Source organism: Leptidea sinapis, chromosome 39 (genome assembly GCF_905404315.1).
Source record: "Leptidea sinapis chromosome 39, ilLepSina1.1, whole genome shotgun sequence".
Taxonomy (NCBI): Eukaryota; Metazoa; Arthropoda; class Insecta; order Lepidoptera; family Pieridae; genus Leptidea; species Leptidea sinapis.
This window is the reverse complement of record NC_066303.1, coordinates 9,343,409-9,368,851: the sequence shown is the minus strand read 5'-3', so window position 1 is coordinate 9,368,851 and position 25,443 is coordinate 9,343,409. Positions and strand designations below refer to the sequence as shown.

Below are 25,443 nucleotides of genomic sequence, written 5' to 3'. Positions count from 1 at the left end.
CTGATGATTTATTACATTTTAAGTTTCCAAACAAAAGTAATATTATCTCAATAAGATTTGAGAAATTTGATCAACTTGGAGTATTACAAAGTAATTTGTGTCTGAAAACATTTAAAGTAATATTTGCACTGTGAAAGTAGTCTGCTATTATTTAATTCTACTAGTTTCATAGTAAACTTCATTAAAATCAAGATTCTTAAGCAAATATAGTTTCTGTTAATTCAAATCCATTCGCAATGGTACTCGAAAAATCAATTAAAATACTCATTTTATGCATCTTACTTATTGCATTAACAAGTGTAGAAGAAAATGTGTTATAAATATATTCTTCTATTAGCAGCAATATTAAAAGTTCAAGCAGAATGTAAGAATATTTATTTGTCTTTCATATTATTATCTAATGATTTTTCGTTTATTATTTCCTTTATTTCGTCATTTGAACTTAACTTTGGTTCTCCTACGGATCTCCTTAGAAATGAGAAGAACCAAAGTCACCGATATAGCCGAATGGATTGCGAAACTGAAGTGGTACTGCCACTTCAGATTCGGTGGCACCGTAACGCGTTACGTTACGAAGCGGTTGACGCTCTCTTAAGAAGTTATCACTTCAAAAACTCTGATATATGTTTACTTATTTGTATAGAATGTATCATTGCGACACTGAAGTTGCAGTGGGCAGTGCATATAGTTCGAAGGACAGTTGGCTGGTGGGGCAAAAGTCCTCGAATGGCGACCACATACCGGAAGACGCATTGTTGGTAGGCCCCCCCTTAAGATGAACCGACGATCTAGTAAAGATCGCCGGAATTCGTTGAATGAATGCAGCGTAGGACCGATAGTCGTGGATGGATATCTTTGGGGGAGGCTTTTTTCCAGCAGTGGACGTTCTCCAGCTGATAATGATGATGATAATGATGATTAATTGCATTATAAACTGCAATGTAGTTCTATATGATGGTTATTCTATTATTTTTTCAAAGGCTCATGATTTGTTACTCTATGCTATTTATTATAAACATGCAACAATAAATCAACACATTATTCTAAGTTGCAACATTTCATTTCTCACTACACGCACTATGTTTTTTAACTTATATTTTGCTTAATATAGCTTTCTGTCCAGTGCATCCCATTTTCGTCACACTTTAAATGTCTATAATAATTTCTAAATCTTTGAACAGTTGAGTCAACTAGTCATTGACTATGACGAAGTTTTTTTATTTATCAAACATAGTAAGTAGTATAGCTAGAAAGTAGGTATACCTTAACAGATATAGAACACATAGTCTAACATTTCAATATAAAGATTAGTTTTGGATGTTAAAGCTTTAATCTGTGCTAAAACTGACGAAAATGATTTCATATATTTATCGCTATTTTAATAAGATCATTAATACGTCTAGATATACTGTGACAGCTGTGGATACGTTGAAAATAATTAAGGTTGACAGTTAGACTCTATTTTGAGCAATGCACGCACACTAACACGTAGTGACATACAAATCGCGAGTATAAGACATAACACGCTAAAGTAATATACCTGGCCTGTTTTCATTGGTTGTCTAGCAGCAAGAAGCTCTGTCTAGATGTTTAAATTTTCTAACTATTTCACAACATCAGTAGTAAAAAGAACTAAAAAGAAAAAAATCTGTTTCGGTGTCGTGCAACTTACCAGTGGGAGGCTCCTTTGCACAGGATGCCGGCTAGATTATGGGTACCACAACGAAGTCTATTTCAGCCGTGAAACAGTAATGTGTAAGTATTATTGTGTTTCAGTCTGAAGGGTGCCATAGCTAGTAATATTACTATGCAAATGAGACTTAGCATCTTATGTCTCAAAGTTGCGAGCGCAATTGTAGTGCCTCTCAGAAGTTTTGTGTTTTCAAGAATCCTGAGCAGCACTGCATTGTAATGGGCAGGATGTATCAATTACCATCACCTGAACGTCCTGCTCGTCTCGTCCCTTATTTTCATTTAAATAAATCTAATGGTTATTTTTTCAGTGGGTTGGATAGATAGCGATTACTTCTTCAGCGGTAAAGTATTTCGAACTTCAAATACGTGTGAATCTTCTTGTAAATCAAGATGTGGTGAGTTAGGTGTATGCATCGAAGAAAAATGTTTATGTATTACCGTGAAAGAAGCTGATAAAGGTGAGCACTTCACTGTTCGTAATGAATTGAATACCGTTAAAGTATCAAATTTAGAATAGTTGATGGACAATTCGAAAAACTATTCTAGTACATATTCTAGTAGTATTAGTATCTTTACCTCTAGTATTATTTAGTCTCTTTACACATAGAACCAGTTTCTATACCAATATTATAAAATTGTTAAGTGTTGTAATTTTAAACGTGCTTATTTTTCTCTGGATTTAGCAATCGGATCTATATAATTCTTTTTTTTATAGCCATTTGTGAAGTATGTATTTAGCATTAGACTTTACCTATTAGCGAGTCATTATTATTTTTGTGAAGTAAGTCGAAAGAATCAAGTCCAATAAAAGTCCAAACAATTTTACCAGTGGGAGGCTCCTTTGCACAGGATGCCGGCTAAATTATGGGTACCACAACGGCGCCTATTTCTCCCGTGAAGCAGTAATGTGTTTCGGTCTGAAAGGCGCCGTAGCTAGTGAAATTACTGGACAAATGAGACATAACATCTTAATTATGTCTCAGGGTGACGAGCGCTATTTTGGTGCCGCTAAGAAATTTTGGGTTTTTCAAGAATACTGAGAGGTACTTCATTGTAATCGGCAGGGCATATCAATAATCATCAGCTGAACATCTTGCTCCTCTCGTCCCTTATTGTCATAAGACAATCTTAAATAAGTCCTAGGCACATAAAACCAATAGGTGCATTGTACACTTTATGATAAATAAATAATATCCTGGTGAACAGCAGGGCACATCTAACTTAAAATAAAGATACTCATCACTATCAGACTAGTAGACAGAATCTACCGTCAGGGTTCCGGTAACATAATATCATCATCCGGTATATTTCACTTCTAACAAGCCATGCATACACACTACACCAGCGCCTTTCCCGTGCACAAGCCACTAGGGTCATCCCATCAGGACGCTTGCCATCGCGGCGGGCTCCATTTGGCTCAAAATTGCTAGTATATTAAGAGCAGATAATGCCCGGCGGATGACTTCATTAATTCTAACATGACAGTTGATATGGTGCACTGGTTTTAGGCAGTCCCTGATAGTCCCTAAGCGCCACATAGGCATTGATGAGGTTAATTTTTTTTTTTTATGGAAGAGAAGGACAAACGAGCGTACGGGTCAACTGGTGTTAAGTGATCACCGCCACCCACATTCTCTTACAACACCAGAGGAATCACAAGAGCGTTGCCGGCCTTTAAGGAAGGTGTACGCGCTTTTTTTGAAGGTACCCATGTCGTATCGTCCCGGAAACACCGCACAAGGAAGCTCATTCCACAGCTTTGTAGTATGAGGGAGAAAGGTTCTTGAAAACCGCACTGTGGAGGACCGCCACACATCCAGATGGTGGGGATGATATCCTAACTTGTGGCGTGTCGTGCGAAGGTGAAATTCGGCGGCAGGACTCAGGTTAAACAGCTCTTCGGAACACTCCCCGTGATAAATGCGCTAGAAGACACATAATAAAGCGACGTCTCTACGCAACGCCAAGTGATCCAGCCGTTCACAGAGCACTGAGTCCCCGACAATTCGAGCTGCTCTACGTTGCACGCGGTCAAATGGATCGAGCTGATACTGGGGTGCACCAGACCCTCTGGTCTGTCATCTCTATGACAGCAATACTCCATGTGTGGCCAGACCTACGATTTGTAGAGCGCTAGAATGTGGGCCGGCTTGAAGTATTGCCGTGCTCTATTGATAACGCCCAGCTTCTTCGAAGCCAATTTGGCTTTGCCCTCCAGATGGCCACGGAATTGGCAATCGCTCGAGATTTCGAGACCCAGTATTCCCATACTAGACGCGGCTTTAAGAGAAGTGTTCTCGAAGAGCGGTGATACGACAAATGGGGTTTTTTTAGTGGTAAACGCGCAAACTTTAGTCTTCTGGGGGTTAAATTGGACAAGGTTCAATTTACCCCATTCCGCGACCTTCTCGAGAGAGGACTCGATACTTCTATCGAGTCCTCTCTAGAGTTTCTCCCAGCACTGGTCGACGATTTCCCGAGAGAGACCTGCATGGCCCGTGTATACGGCATCACCAGTGCTGTTATCTGCATAGCAATGCATGTTGGAGGTGTCCAACATATCATTGATATGCAGAAGAAACAGCGTAGGAGATAGCACACAGCCTTGGGGCACTCCAGCATTCACGGGCTTCGGGTTCGAGCAATATCCGTCGATAACGACCTGTATGCTACGCCCAGTGAGGAAGCTGGAGGTCCACTTTCACAAGCTCTCGGGAAGCTCAAATGATGGAAGTTTTGAGAGGAGCGCCTTGTGCCATACACGATCAAAGGCCTTCGCTATATCCAGGCTAACTGCCAGGCCTTCCCCCTTGCTTTCAATAGCCGCCGCCCATCTATGTGTTAGGTATACCAGAAGATCACCTGCCGACCGTCCATGGCAAAAGCCGTACTGTCGGTCGTTGATCAACTGGTGACCCTCTAGATATACTAAAAGCTGGCGGCTAATTATGCTCTCCATGATTTTGGAGAGCAGGGAGGTGATAGCAACAGGCCTGTAGTTCACCGGATCCGGACTGTCTCCTTTTTTTTGGATCGGATGGACAAGGGCTGACTTCCATGAGTCAGGGACTACGCCTTTAGAATAAGAGTGCTGGAATAAACGCGTTAGCACCGGCGTCAACTCAGGGGCACACGTTCTAAGCACGATTGGAGAAATGCCATCCGGCCCGCTCGACTTCCTGACGTCCAACAAAAACAGAGCTCGCCTAAAGTTTTTTTGTCTGAACTGTACTTCAGGCATAGAGCTCTGACACCGCGGGATGGTCGGCGGTGTTTTTCCGTTGTCGTCAAGAGTCGAGTTGGAGGCGAAAAGAGCGCACAGGAACTCGGCTTTCTCTTTTGCCGTATGGGCCAGGGTGTCATTCCTCATGTGCAACGGCGGCATGGACGGCTGGTTGAAGTTACCAAGAGCAGCTTTCGACAACGACCAGAACTTGCGTGTTCCGGTCGGGTAACTGGAAAGCTGCTCGCCGATTTTGACGACGTGCTTAGACATCGCACGGGCGATTTGCCGCTTAAAAAATCTGGAGGCACGGTTATATTTCCTCTTAAGAACTTTGCAGTTCGGATCCTTTGTGCCCAGCGCCGCAACCCACGTTCGATACGCCAGTTTTTTGCAGTCAGATGCTGCTTTAACTGACGCATCGAACCAGGGCTGTGATCTGCCACCGATCGGTACTACAGAGCTTGGTATAAAAATATCCATGCCCTGCAATATCACATCGGCTACTGCAATGGCGCAGGCACTAGGATCATCCGAAGGGAAACAAACCTTGCCCCAAGGGTAGGATGCAAAAAAGGTACGCATCCTATCCCAATCTGCTGACTTGTAGTGCCAAACGCGGCGGGTCGCTGGTGGTCTGCGACGTTGGCGTCGGATAGGCACTACACTCCTGACCAGGCAATGGTCGGACGTTCCGAGAGGGGCGTCGACAAAGACCTGGTAACCATCGGGATGTGTAGTCAGCAGAAGATCTAATAAGGACGGTGTGTGGCTATCCACATCCGGGAGCCGCGTTGGCGACTCAACCAATTGGGACAGACCATACGCCAATGCAAATTATGCACAGATCGCCCTGCGTAGTCTGTGGTACGTGATCCAAGCCATTCGGCATTGTGCCCGTTGAAATCACCCAAGACTACGATTTCAGCGGAGGGGATCTGTGCAAGCGCGACGTCAATTGCCGCTTGAACGCAGCCCATGAGATGATCGGTTTCTGCGTTACCACTATGGGACCTGTAGACACACGCATAGATACGGACGCGGTCGTCTAAATCTACGCGGAGCCAGAGAATAGACAGGTCCCTACCCTCAAAATTGCCGAGACGGCAACAGCAGATATCCTCCCTAACGTACACACATACCCCGGCATGAGGCAAAAAGTTGTGCTCAATTTTGTACCCGGGGTACGTTAAATATGACGTATCGCTAGGTCGAGATATCTGCGTCTCCGTAAGGAAACACAAGGCCGGCTGCACCGTCTCAAGGTGGTGGTGGACGGCGTTTAAATTGGAGTGAATTCCCCTGATATTGCAAAGGTCCACGTTAAGCGTGGAGCGGGGTGCCGTGGTGTTACTGCCTCGTTTGTCCTCGGTCATGCGCGGTTCTGTGCCCACCCCAGAATACGAAGGGCGGCACGAGCGAGAGTGCTCGGGGAGGGATTCTCCGGCTCTGGTAGAGTCGGTACCCTCCTGGGGTAATATCTTTTTACGGGCCGCTCTCATATTTTGTGGGGGGGGGGGGGGGAAGTGATGGCCTCCGGTCCTCGACACTAACCTATGCGAAACATAGCGGCACTAGGCCGCTACTCCACGCCGGTATTCTGTGCGAGTGTGGTAATTAACCCGGACGAGTAGGGCCCGATTGTGCTGACGTCATAAGACGGCAGCGTGACTCTCCCACTCCTAAAAAGCCCTTGCTCGCCTCTTACGACACCCATAGGCCTGGGACTCCCTTATTCTTTTTACGCCCCGGGGAAAGTACAGGGCAAACATATTTGCCATGACAAAACAAAATTGACAAATATATTTGCCATGAAATAATTATTACGTGCACCCTTTTATTTTAAATATTGGATAAGACTAAGCCCTTACTTGTTCATTCGGGTAAAGTCGGCTCTAATCGACTGAGAGAGATTTTTTCTGTGAGGTTTTTACTTGCGTCGTGTAGTTTTAAGTACATACCTATATTGATTTAATGTGTATTTTCAGTACAACCTAAAAAAAGTCTACATAACGACTACGAACTTCTTGTTGAAAGACCAATATTACGTCACCATATAGCACATTTCTGTCCAAGCATGGAGAAAGCAAAGGAGTGTGTCAGGTCTTGCATGACAGTCGGTAAACCAGCTTTTTGTGGGAAGGATCACGTGTGTTACTGTGGCCACAAGTATTCAAATAAGGATATGGAACCCCAAATACCAGTTTCAGACATCTATGCACAGTTCAAAGATTTGTATGCAAAGTATTTTGGAAATCAAGAAGATGCTGATGTTGATTAAATATTTGATTAAAAAAATGTTTTCACTTTTTAAAAACTATATTCCATTTATTTGTGATGCAAATTGATTGGCACAGAAAGATTGTGGTTTTTATAAGAGGACATCTTTTGAATTTATATTTATATTATTTGTTGTTATAAAAACTGATAGATCACACTTCTTTATAATTTCATTTGTTAACCTATTATTGGTATCTATTTATTATATATCTATTGTTATATATCACCTATCTACAATATTCCACGTCCTCATGATACAGTCAAATATGAATATTTATGAAATGCGGATTTCTAGATTTGCACAAAATTATTTATAAAAATATGAATATTCTACTAATTCCAGATACATGATACAGTCCGCTAAGAGAAGAACGGACGAATATACATTGGACGCTAAATTCGTAATTAGAGTTCCATTTATAGCATAATATTGCTTTTTAAGTAGTTCTAATTGTATTGAATATTATAGTGTAGGAAATAAGATCAAAGGGGGTTTTTATAACAAATCTTAAAATGAAATAGAAAAATCAAAAAAACTTTAAAAAGCCAAACTGCTTGTTACAATAACACAATGACTAATATTCGAACAGAAATTGCGCCGAGTGTGAAGATAATCGGAAGTGTGTCGACTTCAGTTTTTTAATTTCAAGTCATTCGCACATTCGATATGACACCTCACAAGGTACCTCACTTCAAAAAAAAAGCAAGTATGGATGGCAACGTTCCTGTTATTACTAAATTTTTAAGTTAGTAAATTACGTTGTATAAATTACAGAGAAAGGCTTTAAATTATCTATGATTGACCACTGGTTGAGCCATATTCTAAGGCTGACTTAAAAATCTTCTTACAACATCGTTAAGGGCTGACTTTAATAGCGGTGGCGATCACTCACCATTAAGACAACAATTCCTTTGTTCGTCGTATGTTTTTTGTCTGTCTTTAGTATTAAGCTAACCCCCATTTCAGATTGGCCATATTTTATTCTTACGTTACATTTATCTTATTTTATACGTACACTTAGGTGTTATTTGTAAAAACATCGGATTCTGGTATGTCTGTGCAATAAAAGAAATGAGGTATACAAAATTTACTCCTTGTTTGACTGAATTTGTAATTTAACTTATAATACTATTGTTATTATTATCTACCCTTATCCTCCTTCCTGTATTGTAAGGGTTTACCTAGATTACATTTTGTGTGCCCCATTCTAAAATTTCAAATTCTATACTTCAAATTCTAGACTTTGCAATAGCATTGTTGATTTTAGACATAAGTTTGGATGACACAGAATTGGTGGAACGGCTGGTGTAAAAAGCATATCTTGCGTTGTAGTTTGTATAGTAATGAATTCCGGTGATTTGCAGAATTTCATTGTTACACAAAAGAATAGTATAGGAATAGCACGTAGCCTTGCAGGACACCAGTGTTTATGGGTTTTAAGCTGGAACACGCACCATCTCTAACTGCCAATTATGCTAATTTGCATTCCTCGGGAAAGTCTCCCATAGAAGGGCATCTTCGCTATAAGTGCCTTGTGCGACACTCGATTGAATTTTATACTATGTCCAGACTCACCACTCTCCCTTTGACTGAACCTCCTCTGGGATAGACCGCAGATGCAACGAACACAATGGTAAATCCGCTAATTCATCGGTATTAGTGGGAGAGTGGGACTTTTCCAGGCGTACCTAAGCGTCAATTCACTTCGGACACAATATGGCACTACCACTCATAAATCGTAAAGAAGTTATCGTAATTTTGGGATTTGTGTAATGTACAATTTTATTTATTATACTCATACATCTCAAATTTCTCTCTACACCCAATGCAGAATTTCTCGATGTCGCAGGCTTAATCCGATAACTTCATAAACTCTTGAACGTTACGGTGCATGCAGAATGAATGTAACTATTAAATACATTAAAAGTTTTCGAGGGATTTAGAAGTGTTAATATCTTTCCACTTATACGATATAAATCTTTTCAGTATCAGATAGAAGAAGAATGTCTGCCGCTTTATAAATATTTCAAAATATTTTTGAAATGAAAAGTTTAGATACACTGAGCACTTTATGTATGTGAACGTATTATTAAAATAACGTTTCTCAGGTCCAATCTACGAATAATTTATAATGTATTATTGGCAGATGAATCTGAATAACATATGACAGACCATGTAATCGATTCGTCATATATTTTACTACTTACCTACCTAGACGTGCGTTGCATAGCTGAGCGTGACAGCTCAGTCTCATTTATCTTCAATACACAAAACAAATAAAGTGCTCATCACGCTTAAAATTTTACCTTAAAAAAACATTTAGCATACAGTAAGTTCTCATATTTATAAAATATTTTCCAGTATTTAAAAAATGTTGTGTAAGCGTGTAAATACACGCGGAAATTTATACGTAAAATGCTGTAACACATTGTCAACAAATGCAGTTGGTGTCGCGAGTGTAATTATAAACGCGACATTGATATACGAGTATCTGTTTACAAAATCACCAGACTTCATTAAATAATTTGTTTGACTGATGTGCCAGATGTTGTTCGATTTTACATTTTAACGAATAAAGGATTTTTAGTACAACGACATTATTAATGCCTCAATCATTTGGAAGTAATTCAAAGTATAAAAAGGTAATGAGTTTGTTCATTCAATTAAAAATAAAGCGTTTTGCAAAAAATTTTTAGCTCCGTACAGCCACTTTGTGGAATTAATTACCGCCAGCTATTTTCCCGAACCGATACGACTTAGGGACCTTCAAGGAAAGAGCATACTCAATCATTAAAGGCCTGCACCGCATCTCTTAACCCCTATTGTTGCAGATGTTTATGGGCGGTTGCTAAACCACCAGGTGAGCCTCTTGCCGATTTGTTCCGTCTTCATCATCATCATATAGACGTAGGTGACATTACACTACATACATGAGATAGGTGAATGTTTATAGTGTGTGTAATGTCTCAGTTATAGATTCCGACCAGGCATAGATTCATCATCATCATCATCAGCTGGAAGACGTCCACTGCTGGACAAACGCCAAAGATCTCCACGATGATGAGTCCTGCGCTGCCCTCATCCAACCTCTTTATTGCCCTTCTTATATAAAAAAAGTGAACTGAGTTCACTCACATTGCCCATCGAATAAGGAAGGTGAAGTCGCAGTGGACTGGTAATATTAGCCGTAGAATAGACAACCACTTTGGTTGGCATTTAGTTCATGAGTGGAGACTGCGGCTCGGAGATCGTTTTGCCTGGTTTTGGGGGAGGCCTTTGTCAGCAGTGGTCGTCTTCCGTCTGATGATGATGATATAATATAAAGATGTGGGAGAGAGAAAACGACTCAGTAAAACACCTACGTCTCAGCGGTAAACAAGCATACCAAGATTGGTGAAGGGTATAAATATGGGTCACGCAGCTGCTATCGAGAAAGAGGTTTTAAAAAAGTTTTGAACGTCTCCTGGCTAATGATTATATTTGCTTTCTTTCTTTAAACAAAGCTCACGATAATCAACTGAATTTTAATGGTGAGTTCTTAAGTTTACGGGATGGTCAATCGCGATAAATATAATGAGGATGACTGTTAAAAATACTAACAGCATTGGATAGCTAGGCTGATCTGCTGGTGATAATAGCTGCTTGCGCTTGGGTTTGTAGTAGCCCTATCCAGATGCATAGATAGTATTTTATACATTCTGCGCACATCTAGGCCTCACGGGCAATGTGACTCCGAGACCAAAAGGCACAAAGTTGTAAGACTCACTAAGACCAACATACACGTGACAGTTGTCCTCGGCAGTCGAAGCAGTAGTCTCAGTGCTATTGGAAGTAGCTTTAATATGAAAAGGAGCCAGACTGTCAACCCAAGTCTCGTCCCACATCAGCACACTAATCTAATGCCCATGGCACTAAGGTAGTAGGATGGTTATCATCATGACGATCAATACCATTTGGCTCTGAAATTTCTGGTATGTTAAGAGTGACAAACGACCTTGTGGATGACTTCATTGATGACGTTACGTCTGTAACGATTTTCTGATCTTAGGCAGATAAGCCTTTGACGTCCAAGCATCATTAAGCATCTGGTTCATTTATATTTATTCATTGCCCATCAAACTCTTATCAAGTGGGAGGATTTTACCAGTGGGTACAGGATACCGGATAGATTATGGATACCACAACGGCGCCTATTTCTGCCGTCAAGCAGTCATGTGTAAGCATTACTGTGTTTCGGTCAGTTGTAGTGCCGCTCAGAATTTTGGGTTTTTTCAAGAATCCTGAGCGGCAATGCATTGTAATGGTCAGGGCGTATCAATTATCGTCAGCTGAACGTCCTGCTCGTCTCGTCCCTTATTTTCATAAAATAAAATAGTAGTGTACCAATCGGCGGAGAAGGCAAGCGCTCCTTAAGTCGACTTGAGCCGACTTATCTAACGACCGTTACATAGCACAGCATGTCAGCACAGTCTCATTCAATATACACAAAAAAATCTCATTAAAGCTTATCGATATGTTTTTACATGAAAAACAGATAAAACGTCAGAGATGAATGATTGTATTTTAAGGGTAATAATTGGTACATAATAAATGTACATTGTTTAATCGGAACCTTCATGGTTTCCTCACTCACTGGTTTTATGAGAAAGGGATGATGTTTTATTGATTTTGTAATCAAGAGCGGATTAATAGATATTTGAATATTCGAAAACTTTGCCTTCTATTACAAGTTTCTGATTGAATTGTTTTTGTTCGAGGTATGAAATTAGAAATAACATTAAACTGGCATCTACAGAGGAAATCCTCACAAAACTTTCTGACATGAGGTAAACAAATAACTACGTTACATGTCCCTTGTAAACACCATGTTGAAGTCAGGATTCATATTTAACAAAATGTTTCTCATAGAAAACTGAAAACATTGCAAAATCTTAGTAGTAGAGGATCTGAATTGAAAGCGACTTTTGCACATCTTATCATCGTTACTTAGCGGAAATCCATAATTATCCAAATGTTTTGAGTTTTCTTTAGTCTCGTGCCAGCGAGTCAACATGTCCTGAGGATGCCTCGTGTACAGGCGAAATACGTGTCGAATTGTTTCAAAGACAAATATTGGCGGAATTAACACTAAAGAAAACTTATCATATTTATATGAAATTTTATATCCAAAAAAATTATTGCACATGTTGGAAAAAATTCTGTCAAAAGTGTGAATGATTATTAATAAAATCAAAAATATTTTTCTTAAACATTGCACTCATTCAAATCAGGGTAAAAGATGGAACAAACATTTTGCAAATTACATACAAAATATGTAATTAGGTTAATAAATTTTATACCGTCATTATTGGGTTACAAGGTAAAAAATAGGAAAGTCAATACTTGGAAATTGGCGTCATGTGCTTAATAAATAAACACAGTTACTGACTTTCATCAACACGGAACACGGTCACATAGGGCATTTGTCGGCCATAAATCCATTTTGTATATCGACCGATTTTTATAGTTTTATATTTATAGTTTGAAATAAATTTTTCAGACAACCATAACGCGGTCTATTTTTATAAGACAAAATTGAAATAAAAATACTAGTAAAAGGATTAAAACGCGTGTAATTCTTACTATATTTTCACAATCAATCAGCATTTCCCCTGAAAACGTGCTCGACTAAGAGCACGTGACGTCGGTTTAAATTATATTATAAAAAAAAATAACATTTACGCAAAAACCTAACTTAAATACAGTTACAATTACATGCGTTTGAATCTTTTAAAGTCTTTTATTTGAATGTGTTAAAAACAGAGGAGTAAAAGGTTGCTTTCTATTGGTCACTTAGGCTATAGGTTTCTTATTTATTAATGATAGCAAAATATTATTTTAAAAATACATTTATTATAGTTGAAGGCACTTTGTCTTATTTTGTAAAACATTTAATATTATTCATTACCAATTTCCTCTCCTTACTATGTCTCTATCAAATCTCCTAACCTCCGAAAAGAACGTATGAATTCTTGAAATTATTACTTAAGTCTCCATAAAAAACAGAGAGGAAAAATATTGACGCGTGTGAGATGTGGTGTTAGAGAAGGATGCTTCGCATACCGTGGACGGCTAACAGAACTAACAACTCTATCCTGGAGCAACTTCGCATTGGCAAGCGATTGTCCGCAATCTGCAATTAAAAGATCTTGGGGTATTTTGGCCAAATTGACCTTCAGAAATGAATAATGCGACACAGAAGAATATAAAAATCCATTCAAATATACTATGTTAATAACTTGATAATTTACCTTGCATATAACAATGTTTTTATTTTATAATCTTAGTATAAAATTATATTGGTCAAAAATAATTTGCTGTATTTTTGGATACAATACTTATTCTTCTCGACGTTTAAAGTCAGTCAAATAAAATTTATTCAATTAAGCTTAAACTAAGCGCTTTTGAATTGTCACTACAAATAATTCTTTTAAATTATTGATTTTACCATATGTTGGTAAATAGTTAAGCTCGTGAGAAGAACATATTATCAGAAACTCAACGGCAACTCTATTCAATCAACTAAGAGAATTTCACAATGGATGTAATAATACATAAAATATATATATTATCGTATATTGGACGCATCAACCTTTAGAGCTTGAACTCATTGTTTGCGTAAGGATGTTTCGTGAATATGATGGTCGTGATCACTGTCACTATTAGTAATAGCATCCAACAAATACAATGATTTATTAATTATAATTAGACGATTTGGCACCACAAGCAGTACCCGTTCGTGAGTTGACGCATTTGAGGAAAGGAGACGGCCCGGCACACCACGCCGCTGCAATAAATGTCATTCAATGAGCATTGCAAACCATGTTATAGTACCTTCCAATATCTAAATATTAGAGTACGTTGAATATCTAAAGATGTGAAAAACATATAGAAACTTTATGAAGATATAAAATCATCTAGCAAATAAACCTGCACACCCTCAAGTATGGTACAGAAAATACACAACACAATTTTTCATACGTGGCGAAATTTTTTCATGCATTTCCTGTGTCGTATCTAATTTTCCGGTCGCAGATGGCCGTGCGTGAAGAATGTTAGGAACAAATTTAATTTGTGCAACTTGATGAGATGTTGCGCAATCAGTTTTATTTCGCTGTGGCAATATGATTAATGGCTTCGTTGGAGTTATCGCAACAATTTTTCAGTTCTTGCCAGTTTTATGTGTTTTGTTGATTCCGCACTCGGTTTGACTAGGGAAAAGAGCTTGTTATTATGACCCTATAATATTGCAAAACAGCGATGGTTGGTTCATGTCTTATAATCGTAAATGGGTGTTGCTTGGAGTGTCTGATCAAGAACTCTACATTTGGAGGTTATAAAACTTTCAAGTTAATTAATAATATCTTCAAAACTTGTGTTATATTTTCTTCCAACACTACTATACATTTTTAGATTGCCTGGCAGGTAGAAAGCCTCACTAAATCGACATGTATTTTTAGGAATATTAATAATTTGTCATAAATAATGCCCTATAAAAATTTCAAGTTGCCTCAAATACATTTTTTACATATTTTTGCAAAATATTTTTGCACGCGCCTGGCAATGTAAAAACCCCGACTAAATTGTCTCGCTTATTTTTTATTTATTTTGTAAACATAAAACTACAACATATATAAATTGCATGATGCCTCAAATATAGTTTTTGGAAAAAAAAATATTTTTAAAAATTAGGGGTTTATTTAGCCCCGCTACTCACCAGCCAGATCTGCAGTTCCGAGTTGGGTTATATCAGGAGAGGTATTCACCAAGTTTTCAGCTTACCTCAAAAACCTGCCCAAAAATTGGTACCAGCTCTCATCCTATATGAAAAGGATTATCGACCACTTCAATGAATTCAAGCACTTGAACTCAAAAATCGGCTCCCTGGAACATGAGACATTTAGTTTCAATCCCATGAAGTTATTCAAATTCATTTCTTCATTCATTCAGACATCAATTATTGAAAGTCAAAAACTACCAACCATTCCAAAATGAATGGCTCAGACCTGAGAAGAACGGGCGCAACAATCTCAGCGGGCTTTTTCTTCATCGAAAAAATATGTTTACAAAGTAATATTGTACAATTAAACTTATTATTTAATAGCCTGAGGGCGGTCACTCCATTCCCAATCTTTGGTATCATTAAGAAAGTCATTTATGTTATAGTAACCTTTACCACACAAACGTTTTTAATTCTTTTGAATAACGTAATACTTTTGTTTTGAACATTTTCTGGGATCTTGTTGTAAAAGCATATACATCACCCCACAAAAGACTAACTAACTAGACTTAGCCGAGTAGTAGGCATTATAATTTTGTTTGTTCCTGGTTTTAACATTATGGTTATGACAGTTTCTAGCAAATTCACTTATGTGCCTATGAACATACATTACATTATCAAGAATATATTGAGAAGCAACAGTCAAGAAGTTAATTTCTTTGAATCTTGCTCTCAATGATTCTTTAGCACTTTTTGCGCGAATAGCCCTCTTCTGCAGCACAAATATTGTATTTATATCGGCAGCGTTGCCTAATAGCAATATACCATAGGACATAATACTATGGAAATAACTAAAGTATACTACTAGTCGCGCCGTATGCATATCAGTTAATTGTCTAATCTTTTTAACCGCGTATACTGCAGAATTAAATCTTTTCGCCAATCCTTCAATATAATTTTGTAATTTGGAATCTAGAGTTATGCCAAGAAATATAGCAGATTCCACCGGTTCTATCACCTCTCCGTTGAACAAAACAGTTGCAACTACATTTTTGACATTTGGTACGGTAAATTTAATGTTTTTAGTTTTCTTGCTGTTTAACAATTGGTTATTAGCGCTAAACCAGTACACGATGTCAGATAGAATATCGTTCACTTCGACATACATAGCTTGGTTTCTTTTCACTTTGAAAATCAGTAAAGTGTCGTCCGCAAACAATACTACCTTATGTTTTTTCTCTATAAGATTAGGAAGATCATTTAAATAGATAAGGAAGAGAAACGGTCCAAGAATAAACCCTTGTGGTACCCCCACACTGAGAGGAGTTCGGGGAGATCTCCTGCCATTCACGTCGACCCTCTGAATTCTATTGTTTAGATATGAAGTTAGAAGATCGAGCGCAGTTCCTTTTATGTCATAGTGGTATAGCTTCCTGATCAGCGTTGAATGTTAAACACAATCAAAAGCCTTAGATAAATCACAGAAGATGCCAAGTGCATTCTGCGATTCCTCCCAGGATCAATTCCCATTATTCTATGCTTCAGGTAATTTTATAATGCTTCAGGTCGTCTTTTCAGATGTCATTTTTTATATCAAATACAAAATATAGCAATAACAATGTTATATTATTGCCTTATAAATAATTTTCCAGAGTAAAAATGATTTCATTTTATTATGACGAGGTAAATGAGCATACCAACTAGACGCTATTGTTCAAGCAACCTTTGATACCTTTGAAGGCCCTCGTTAGAAGCTGTATTCATAATAATTTAATAATTTGTGCAGCTACATTTAAAATATTTTTTTCCAAAGTGTTTTTAATTTCATTATTACGCAAACTAATACACACTAACTTTTGTATCGTCACTACAATTTTTTTTTTAAAGTACTGAATTTACCGTATCATGTTCGCGAATAGTAGAGCTCGTGAGAAGAACATATTATAAGAAACTCAAACGGGGACTCTTTCAATCAAATAGAGTATTTTTACAATGGCTGTAATATACATAATTTTTTGGCTTTTCAATAATCCTGAGCAGCACTGCATTGTAATGGGCAGGGCGTATCATTTACCATCAGCTGAACGTCCTGCTCGTCTCGTCCCTTATTATCATAAAAAAAAATCCAAAGTATTCCGGCGACCTTGACCAGATCATCGGTCCATCTTGTGGAGGGCCTACCAACACTGCGTCTTCTTATACGTGATCACCGGCCATCTGTCCGTCGAGCTATGTGCCCTGCCTACTGCCATTTCAGTTTCGCAATCATTTGGGCTATATCGGCTACTTTGGTTCTTCTACGGATCTTCTCATTAATTTCATTATTAACGCAAACTAACACACACAAGCTTTTAAACCGTCACTACAAAAAAATTTTTTTAAAGTACTGAAGTTACCATATTATGTTCGTGAATAGTAGAGCTCGTGAGAAGAACATATTATAAGAAACTCAAACGGGGACTGTTTCAATCAAATAGAGTATTTTTACAATGGCTGTAATATACATAATTTTTTGGCTTTTCAAGAATCCTGAGCAGCACTGCATTGTAATGGGCAGGGCGTATCATTTACCATCAGCTGAACGTCCTGCTCGTCTCGTCTCTTATTATTATAAAAAAAATCCAAAGTATTCCGGCGACCTTGACCAGATCATCGGTCCATCTTGTGGAGGGCCTACCACCACTGCGTCTTCTTGTACGTGGTCACCGGCCATCTGTCCGTCGAGCTATGTGCCCTGCCTACTGCCATTTCAGTTTCGCAATCATTTGGGCTATATCGGCTACTTTGGTTCTACGGATCTTCTCATTTCTGATTCGATCCCACAGGGAATCTCCAAGCATAGCCCTCTCTGTTACTCTCTGAGCGACCACGAGCTTTTTCATCAGGACCATAGCCATCTTCCAACGCTGCGGTGAACAGCTTCGGTGAAATGACATCGGCTTGTCTGACTCTCATGATTACTCATTATACTAAAATGTTTACGGGATTTCGGTTATGTTGCAAGTGTCATAGACAGGTGATTGTATGTGGATGATGAGTTAATTCATTTGCGACTAAATCTCGTAATTTTTATACAAAATAAAGCTGATCAAAACACTTAGATTGAGCAAACAAAAATCGTAAAGATTTAGTAAATTTTAAATTTATAAATAAAGTGAATAACTTAAAATCCCGTAATTTCTGTTGGTGTTATGAAAACGTGTGGCAGCCAGATAACATTGTAAAAGCTCGAAGTCCACCCAAACATAATAAGATGGATTAGTTGGATTTTTTTTTAGAGTTGGCTTTTATATTTTGAACCTAACTGAAAATCATTCTGTGTATTTGTGTTCATAGCATTGAAATCTCTTAATAATTTTAAGAAATTCTAAAGAAATTAAACGTGTTTTGAGTTTTTTCAGATAGACAGACGCACTGGAGACTTTGTAGTTAAAACATTTAGAGTTGTACTAATTATATTATATTCATTAGACTGTTATTATAAGCTACTCGTATATAGCGTAAGGCTTCGGTGTTTTTCCAATTTGTAAATTTTTCAGTTTGTAAAACGGAAAAATTGACAAATTGTAAATATTGACAAGTTTTTTTTATCAGTCATTTTCGGTTCGTTCAACGAGGGTTAATCATCGCTTATCGGAGCTAAGACCTAAATATATCTCTACCAGTCAACCTATATAATAAAAGTTATAGCTAAAAACGAAATTGGATTTTCTTGAATTGATCTATGCTTTTCTTATAATAATGGCATTTTATAAAGATTCACCTCAAAGGTGAATAGCAGAAATGAACCCCTATAATTTTAACAATTAACAAAGCATTTAGTCAAGATGATATAAATTATAATTAAAAGTTTATTCAATATTTATATAAAAATTATTAAGGTGTTGGGAGATTATGATTCTAGGCTATGGGAGTGAAAAGACAGAAAATATTAAAATGGGTTACAAAGTTCTCATGCAAAAAAGGATGTAATGGTATGCGCCATAGAAATATTGTCGAATTGACAATAATTGTAGAAACTTACCTACTTTTTACTAAAAACCTGAATACAATTTATTATAAACATTATGATACTCTTGTAGTCTATCAGAAATAATAAACACACCCACACTTTTTGGTATTAGTAAAAATTGTTATGGTTTATTTTATATTTATCTTTTTTTGCACTTTTTTAGTAAATTGTTTTTTTTTTCAAATTTTTTCCCGCGTTCTACAACTATAACTAAGTTTCCAACATGTATGCTTTCTCTATCAGTGGGTCCGAATATAAATGCAAGCTCGTCATTCTCCTTTGACGATATGTATCTTTGCCGTAGGAGGTTTAAGTGTAAAAAATACAGATTTTATTCATAACAAAACAATACTAATAGCCTATTTATAATACTTAATGTGATAACATGAAGTATAAAGAATCTATGAGAACTGGCAGCTTTCATGCGTTGGACAGGCTGACCTCTGAGCCGAAATAGAGATTTTTATGAAAATAAGGAACGAGACAAGCAGAAAATTTAGCTGAAGGTAATTGATATGCCTTGCCCATAACAATGCCGCTCAGGATTCTTGAAAAATCCAAATATTCTGAGCGGCACAACAATTGCGCTCGTCACCTTGAGACATAAGATATTGTTGCGTAGCAACCCTTTGAAGTATATGACGAGAGTTGTCGAACTTCAAGACATTGTTAATTTCAACAGCTCCGTCAGCAATACTCGTAGCTCAGCGGAAAAGTGTTTACTTTAGACGCTGTAGACCCGGGTTCGATACACCTACTAGTGTATGTATTTTTTTGGGTTTTGTAAAGTTAAAGGAAATTTCTAGTAAGTTCAGGATCAAATCGAACAGAAAAAAAGGGATGGAAAATGTGTAAGCAGGATAAAAATAGTTAAAAGAATTTTCTAGTACAATTTAAATTTAAAAATGGAATGGGAGAATCATTTTGAAAATAGAACGGATCCGGGGGTATATAAGCCGTACTAAGCGTGGCCTACGGCAGTTCTAGATCTGACTCGAAAGTGTAAAGAAGAAGAAGAAGAAAAGAAGAAGTAGTGAAAAGTGGAAGTGTTCTAAGAAGAAGAAGACAGAAGAGAAGTAGTGTTCGGTGCAGTGTGACGCGGAGCGAGGCAGCGGAGCCGAGAAACGGACTAATGCGGAGTGGAGTTGCGTACTGTGACTGTCCACCGGAGCGGAGCGAGGCTGCGGAGCGGAGTGAGGAAGTAATGCGGAGCGGAGTTGCTGTGTTTTTCAATATGCGGAGCTAGGCAGCAAGTACGCGACGAGTGCATCCCCGCACGTTTCCCCGCTCCGTTTCCCCGCTCCGCATACCGGTTTTATATGAAATTTTAAACTAGCTCGCAAGTCCCTGTCCACTTAAGAGGAGCGGAGATTTTGTGCAATCCTATTGGTTAATATTTCTCCGTTTCTCGGCTCCGCTGCCTCGCTCCGCTCTGGTGGACTGGCAGCCTAATGGATGAAAAACTTATTGAAAGTGTGAAAAAGTTTCCGTGCATTTGGAACACATCTTCAGAATTTTACAAATGCAACGAAACAAAAGATGCTGCGTGGGACCAAATTATCATTGAAACAAACATATCGGATGGTAAATAATATGTATCTTTATTCTATAATACCTTCTAGTAGGTGCATATTGATATCTTTTTTTTTATTTAACAAAATAGCCTATATAATGTAATAGCCTAAAAAGTTAAATAATGTCCGCAGCTGGCCAAATTATCTATATCTGTCTCACATCACTGACTATTATAGATTCTTTTCAAAATTCGAGTATCTTGCCATGGTACCTTCCCCTGATTATTAAAGTATGAACAATACATTTCACGAACTTGATAACCATCGTTACTAGAATGTTGTGTTTCTATAATATCACCAACTGATAATAATGATTGCTCCATGTTATTTTCAATATTGTTTATATAATTAGGTTGTCTTTGAATTAAATAATTGTGCAAAATACATGTTGCTTTTATTACCTTGTCAACTGTTTCTATTTTGCATTCAAAATCTTTATGATACACGTACCACTTTCTCGTCAATACACCGAAAGTTTCCTCAACAATACGACGTGCTCTTGATAATCGGTAATTAAAAATTTTTTTTTCTGCGTTAAGTCCATCACGTGGGTAAGGCCTCATAAAATTTTCCATTAATGGAAAAGCTTCGTCTCCTATAAATACGAACGGCATTTTTGCTCCACCTTGATAAAATGGTACCGGCTGAGGTAAATTCAATCTCTTTTCTTTTAGACTCTTTCCGAAAATGCTGTTATCAAAAATTCCTGCATCAGAAAATCTTCCCATAGATCCCACATCAGCCATTATGATTTTCCTTTTGGCATCAGCTAAACACATCAATACTACAGAAAATCTCTTTTTGTAGTTGAAAAACGAGGACCCGGTTTTCGAGGGAGCCTTGATATATACGTGCTTGCCATCAAGAGCACCTATACAATTTTTAAATTGCCATAGTTCATCAAAATCTTTTGCGATTTCTTTCCAGTCGTTTTCTGTTGGTTGTGACATGACAAGAGGTTGCAATATATTCCATAAAGCATCACAAACCTCCTCAACAATTCTTGATACACTTTTCAATCCAATTCTAAAATTCTCTCCCATCGTTGTAAATGACTGGCCGGTTGCTAAATACCTAAAAAAAAACGTATTTAATTGTACTTCGCGTAAGTGATGTAATATTTTTGTCATAAATAGACCATGTAATACATTTTTGTGTTTGTTGATTGTTTCAGTTACAACTGCCAAGTCGCGATGGAAACAACTGAGAGATAACCATCGGGATGCCTTAAAAAGACAAAATGCAACAAGGAGTGGACAGGCTAGAAAACAACGAAAAGAATGGAAATATCAAAAAGCCATGTCATTTTTATTGCCTTACATGAGTAACAGAGACCGGTCAACAAATTTTACGCCCCTGGACCACTCAGTAAGCGAAACTTCAAATCCGCCAAATACCATTGAAGAGAGTTCACGGGAATCATGCAATTTTTTGCCATCAAATTCAAATAATCTTCCTTCTGCCGATGATCCTAAGAATCCAACAGCTTCGGAATCTCTTCCATCAACATCCAAAAAAAGAAAGAACGATGAAATTCTAGATTATTTAAAAAAAAATCAAGAACGCCGCGAAGTGTTGGAACGAGAACGGATAGAACTTAAAAACATGATGTCAGCCAGTGATAAATACGATGAAATAGACTTATTTTTTTTAAATTTGGCTGCATCGACAAAAAAGCTGCCGTATTATTTTCAACTTCAAATTAAAAAAACCTGCTTTAATGCGGTAATGTCAGCTGAAGAAAGTAATCTTCAACATAGTTGGTATTCTCCGAATAATTATGGTTATTCTACAGGCTCAACACCTACATCAGATAACATCAACACTAGTATCGATACTCCTAGTGCTTCAGATAATATCAACACTAGTATCGATACTCCTAGTGCTTCAGATAATATCAACACTAGTGTCAATATTCCTAGTGCTTCAGATAATATTAACACTAGTATCATTAATCCTAGCGCTTTACAAATTCCAACAACCCAGGATATTGAAACATCTGCAGCAGAGCCAACAGAACCCAATGAAAATGCGGTCAATTTTGAGACAGATTACGATTTTTAAATTAATATAACATGGCTTCTATAACTGTATGCAAAAATAAAAGTTACTTTGATTTAAAATGTGTACTTACTTTAAACACACCGCTAATCTTTCACGGCTACTAATTGAATTTCTGTAATTTGTGTCTTGTTTCCGAATATATGGTTCAATCAGGGAGTGAAGTTCATAAAAAGTACATCTTGAAACTCTATAAGAATTTTCGAAATTTTCTTCATCAGCTGTTTGGAAAAAAGTAAAATATTCACTGTGTTCTGAACGATGTTTGATATGATTTCTTAACCAAAATCTATGTTTCCTCATAGAATTGTTCAAATGGTATATGGTAAGTATTTCGGCTTCTTCTGACTCCAACGCTTCTTCCTCAAGCAATGTAAGGTAATAATGTATCAACTTTTTCGATGGCATGTCTGCTATCACTGACATTTCGCGTAGAATTAAACCAATCGCCCCACGCCGGGAGCTCGAAATCACTCGTCGCGTACTTGCTGCCTAGCTCCGCATATTGAAAAACACAGCAACTCCGCTCCGCATTACTTCCTCACTCCGCTCCGCAGCCTCGCTCCGCTCCGGTGGACAGTCACAGTACGCAACTCCACTCCGCATTAGTCCGTTTCTCGGCTCCGCTGCCTCGCTCCGCTCTGGTGGACTGGCAGCCTAAGCGGAGTATTATTTCCAATCCCTGACCCACTCCCGTGTCAATATTAAGTCTCATTTGCTCAGTAGTTTCACTAGCTACGGTGCCCTTCTGACCGAAACACGGTAATTTTTACACATTACTGCTGTGCAAAGGAGCCTGGCACTGGTGAGTTGACAGCGTTTGGCTTTCAGTAGCTCTATTGAGATGCGTACATAGAACTTTATACATTCTACCCACCTCAGGATCTCACAGGCCAAGTATCATATTTGTATCGGTCTTCGGAAAACGAAGCAGCAGACCCAGCACCATCTATAGCAGTCTGGACGCAGTGACGCAAGTCGCGACCCATAATAGCCACTTTCTCGTTCCCAAAGTTAAATTCTATCAACTTTATACATTTACCCCCTTATTCATAATAGTCTGCTAACTTAAAGCATTGCTAATTCTTACTCTGTCTTCTTCTATTGACCTAAGTCAGAATGAGAAAAAACACTCCTGAGCGGCTGTTTAAAGTTAGCGGACCATTATGAATAAGGGGGTTAGTCTTAAACTAAGCGCTTTTGAATCGTCACTTTAAATATTTCTTTTAAACTACTGAATCTACCACTATCTATATGTTTGGAAAAAGTAGGGCTCTTGAGAAGAACACACAAGAAACTCAACAGTTTATCCTTTAAATCAAATAGAGTATTTTACAATAGCTGCAATATACGTTACAAATTAGTTTGTAAGTTGTTGCATCAAATATGTGATACGTGTTCAAAGTAAATAGCGTTGTAAATATGTCATAAAATGAAATAAAGAATAAACTGTATAAATATAAATTATCGTATATTGAATGCAAGGCAGTACGGTCTAGCATTCAGGACGCTTGCGATCGCGACTGCGAGTACTTTCGGCTTTAGTTTACCACATGAATTAAAAATAAATCTCATTAAAAATCTCACGAATAATTATATTGTCTTGTCAAGATGCTTATATACAACACAACGTATGTTAGCTCCTTAATTTCGGCCTCGATACAGCAATGAACTCAAATTTACTTCCGACACCGTCGACTTGAACTGAGAAACATATTGTAACTTATTGAGTTCGGCTTACAATAGGATTACCAAAAGAAATTACGTTTCCCTTCACATCTGTGATAGGTTCGGAAATATAATTTCAATTATTACGAATCCGTTTGTCTTTCTATCATTTTCTATCGTTTGTTTTTCCGGTTATAGCAATAAATAAAAAATAAGGAACGAGACGAGCTGAACGTACAGCTGATGTTAATTGATACGCCTTGCCCATTACAATGCAGTGCCGCTCAGGATTCTTGAAAAACACAAAAATTCTCAGCGGCACTACAATTGCGCTCGTCACCTTGAGACGTAAGATGTTTAGTCTCATTTGCCCCGTAATTTCACTAGTTAGCGCCCTTCAGACCTTTACACAGAATGTTTACACATTACTGCTTCACGGCAGAAATAGGCGCCGTTGTGGTACCCATAATCTAGCCGGCATCCCGTGCAAAGGAGCCTCCCACTGGTAATGGTGGTTCGTATGGTGCGTAAAGTGGATACTATATTATGTTTCTGTTTAGATCTGTCCCCATAAGGGACAAAAAAGCCCTGTAGAAAGTCAGATTTAAGTACACCCCAACATATCTACCAGAACACCGATAGTATAATTATCGCCCCAGTGCGTTGATAATTCGACAATACATAACCACTAGACACCCTTAAGCCCCACAGCCCTTCACAAGGGACGTGCACATTACAGTATTTCATGGGGATGTTTCAATCAAGCTAGATATTAAGTGTGACATTTTGTTTAATATGGGACTTTCATGTTTGTTTACTTTGATCGTGATCAAAGCAATTTTGCTATGTCATGTCTATTCTATGGTTGTTTTTATTCAAAACAAAATATTCCTTAGTTAAAACTATCGTCACGGGGAAGTGTATGAAAAATTCTGGTAGCATTTCCTCGTTGGGTAGCTAGGCTGATCGGTTGACCGAAATAGCTGCCAGGGCTTGGGTTTCCAGTAGCCTTATTGATGCGCGTAGATAGTACTTTGTACATTTTCGTGCCTGTGGGCCCCACGGGCCACAAAACTCAATGAGACCAACGTATTTGCCTTCGGCAGTCAAGGCAGCAACCCCAGGACCAACTGACGTAACTTGGACACGAGAAGGAGTCAGAGTGTCGAC

The 25,443-nt window shown here is 38.1% G+C and overlaps 1 protein-coding gene and 1 long non-coding RNA gene across 2 annotated transcripts; both read left to right on the top strand.

The window, feature by feature from the left end:
- The first annotated feature begins 224 nt into the window (after window positions 1-224).
- LOC126976140 (uncharacterized) lies at window positions 225-7,348 on the top strand. Its single transcript, XR_007731844.1, has 3 exons — window positions 225-364; window positions 2,004-2,153; window positions 6,907-7,348. It is a non-coding gene; the product is annotated as an uncharacterized LOC126976140 (long non-coding RNA).
- A 13,073-nt stretch (window positions 7,349-20,421) lies between these two features.
- Window positions 20,422-22,667, top strand: LOC126976137 (uncharacterized). The gene is made up of 3 exons (XM_050824339.1): window positions 20,422-20,554; window positions 21,719-22,435; window positions 22,514-22,667. Exons 1-3 carry the CDS (start codon window positions 20,422-20,424, stop codon window positions 22,606-22,608), a joined length of 945 nt encoding a protein of 314 aa, XP_050680296.1. The 3' UTR covers window positions 22,609-22,667.
- The last annotated feature ends 2,776 nt before the right edge of the window (window positions 22,668-25,443 follow it).

Bases quoted from the DNA above. Each gene is read 5' to 3' on its own strand.
- LOC126976137 (XM_050824339.1), top strand. From the start codon at position 20,422: ATGGATGAAAAACTTATTGAAAGTGTGAAAAAGTTTCCGTGCATTTGG. The intron at 20,555-21,718 runs GTAAATAATATG...TGATTGTTTCAG, and splicing joins TGAAACAAACATATCGGATG to TTACAACTGCCAAGTCGCGA. The intron at 22,436-22,513 runs ATAATATCAACA...CTAGCGCTTTAC, and splicing joins CGATACTCCTAGTGCTTCAG to AAATTCCAACAACCCAGGAT.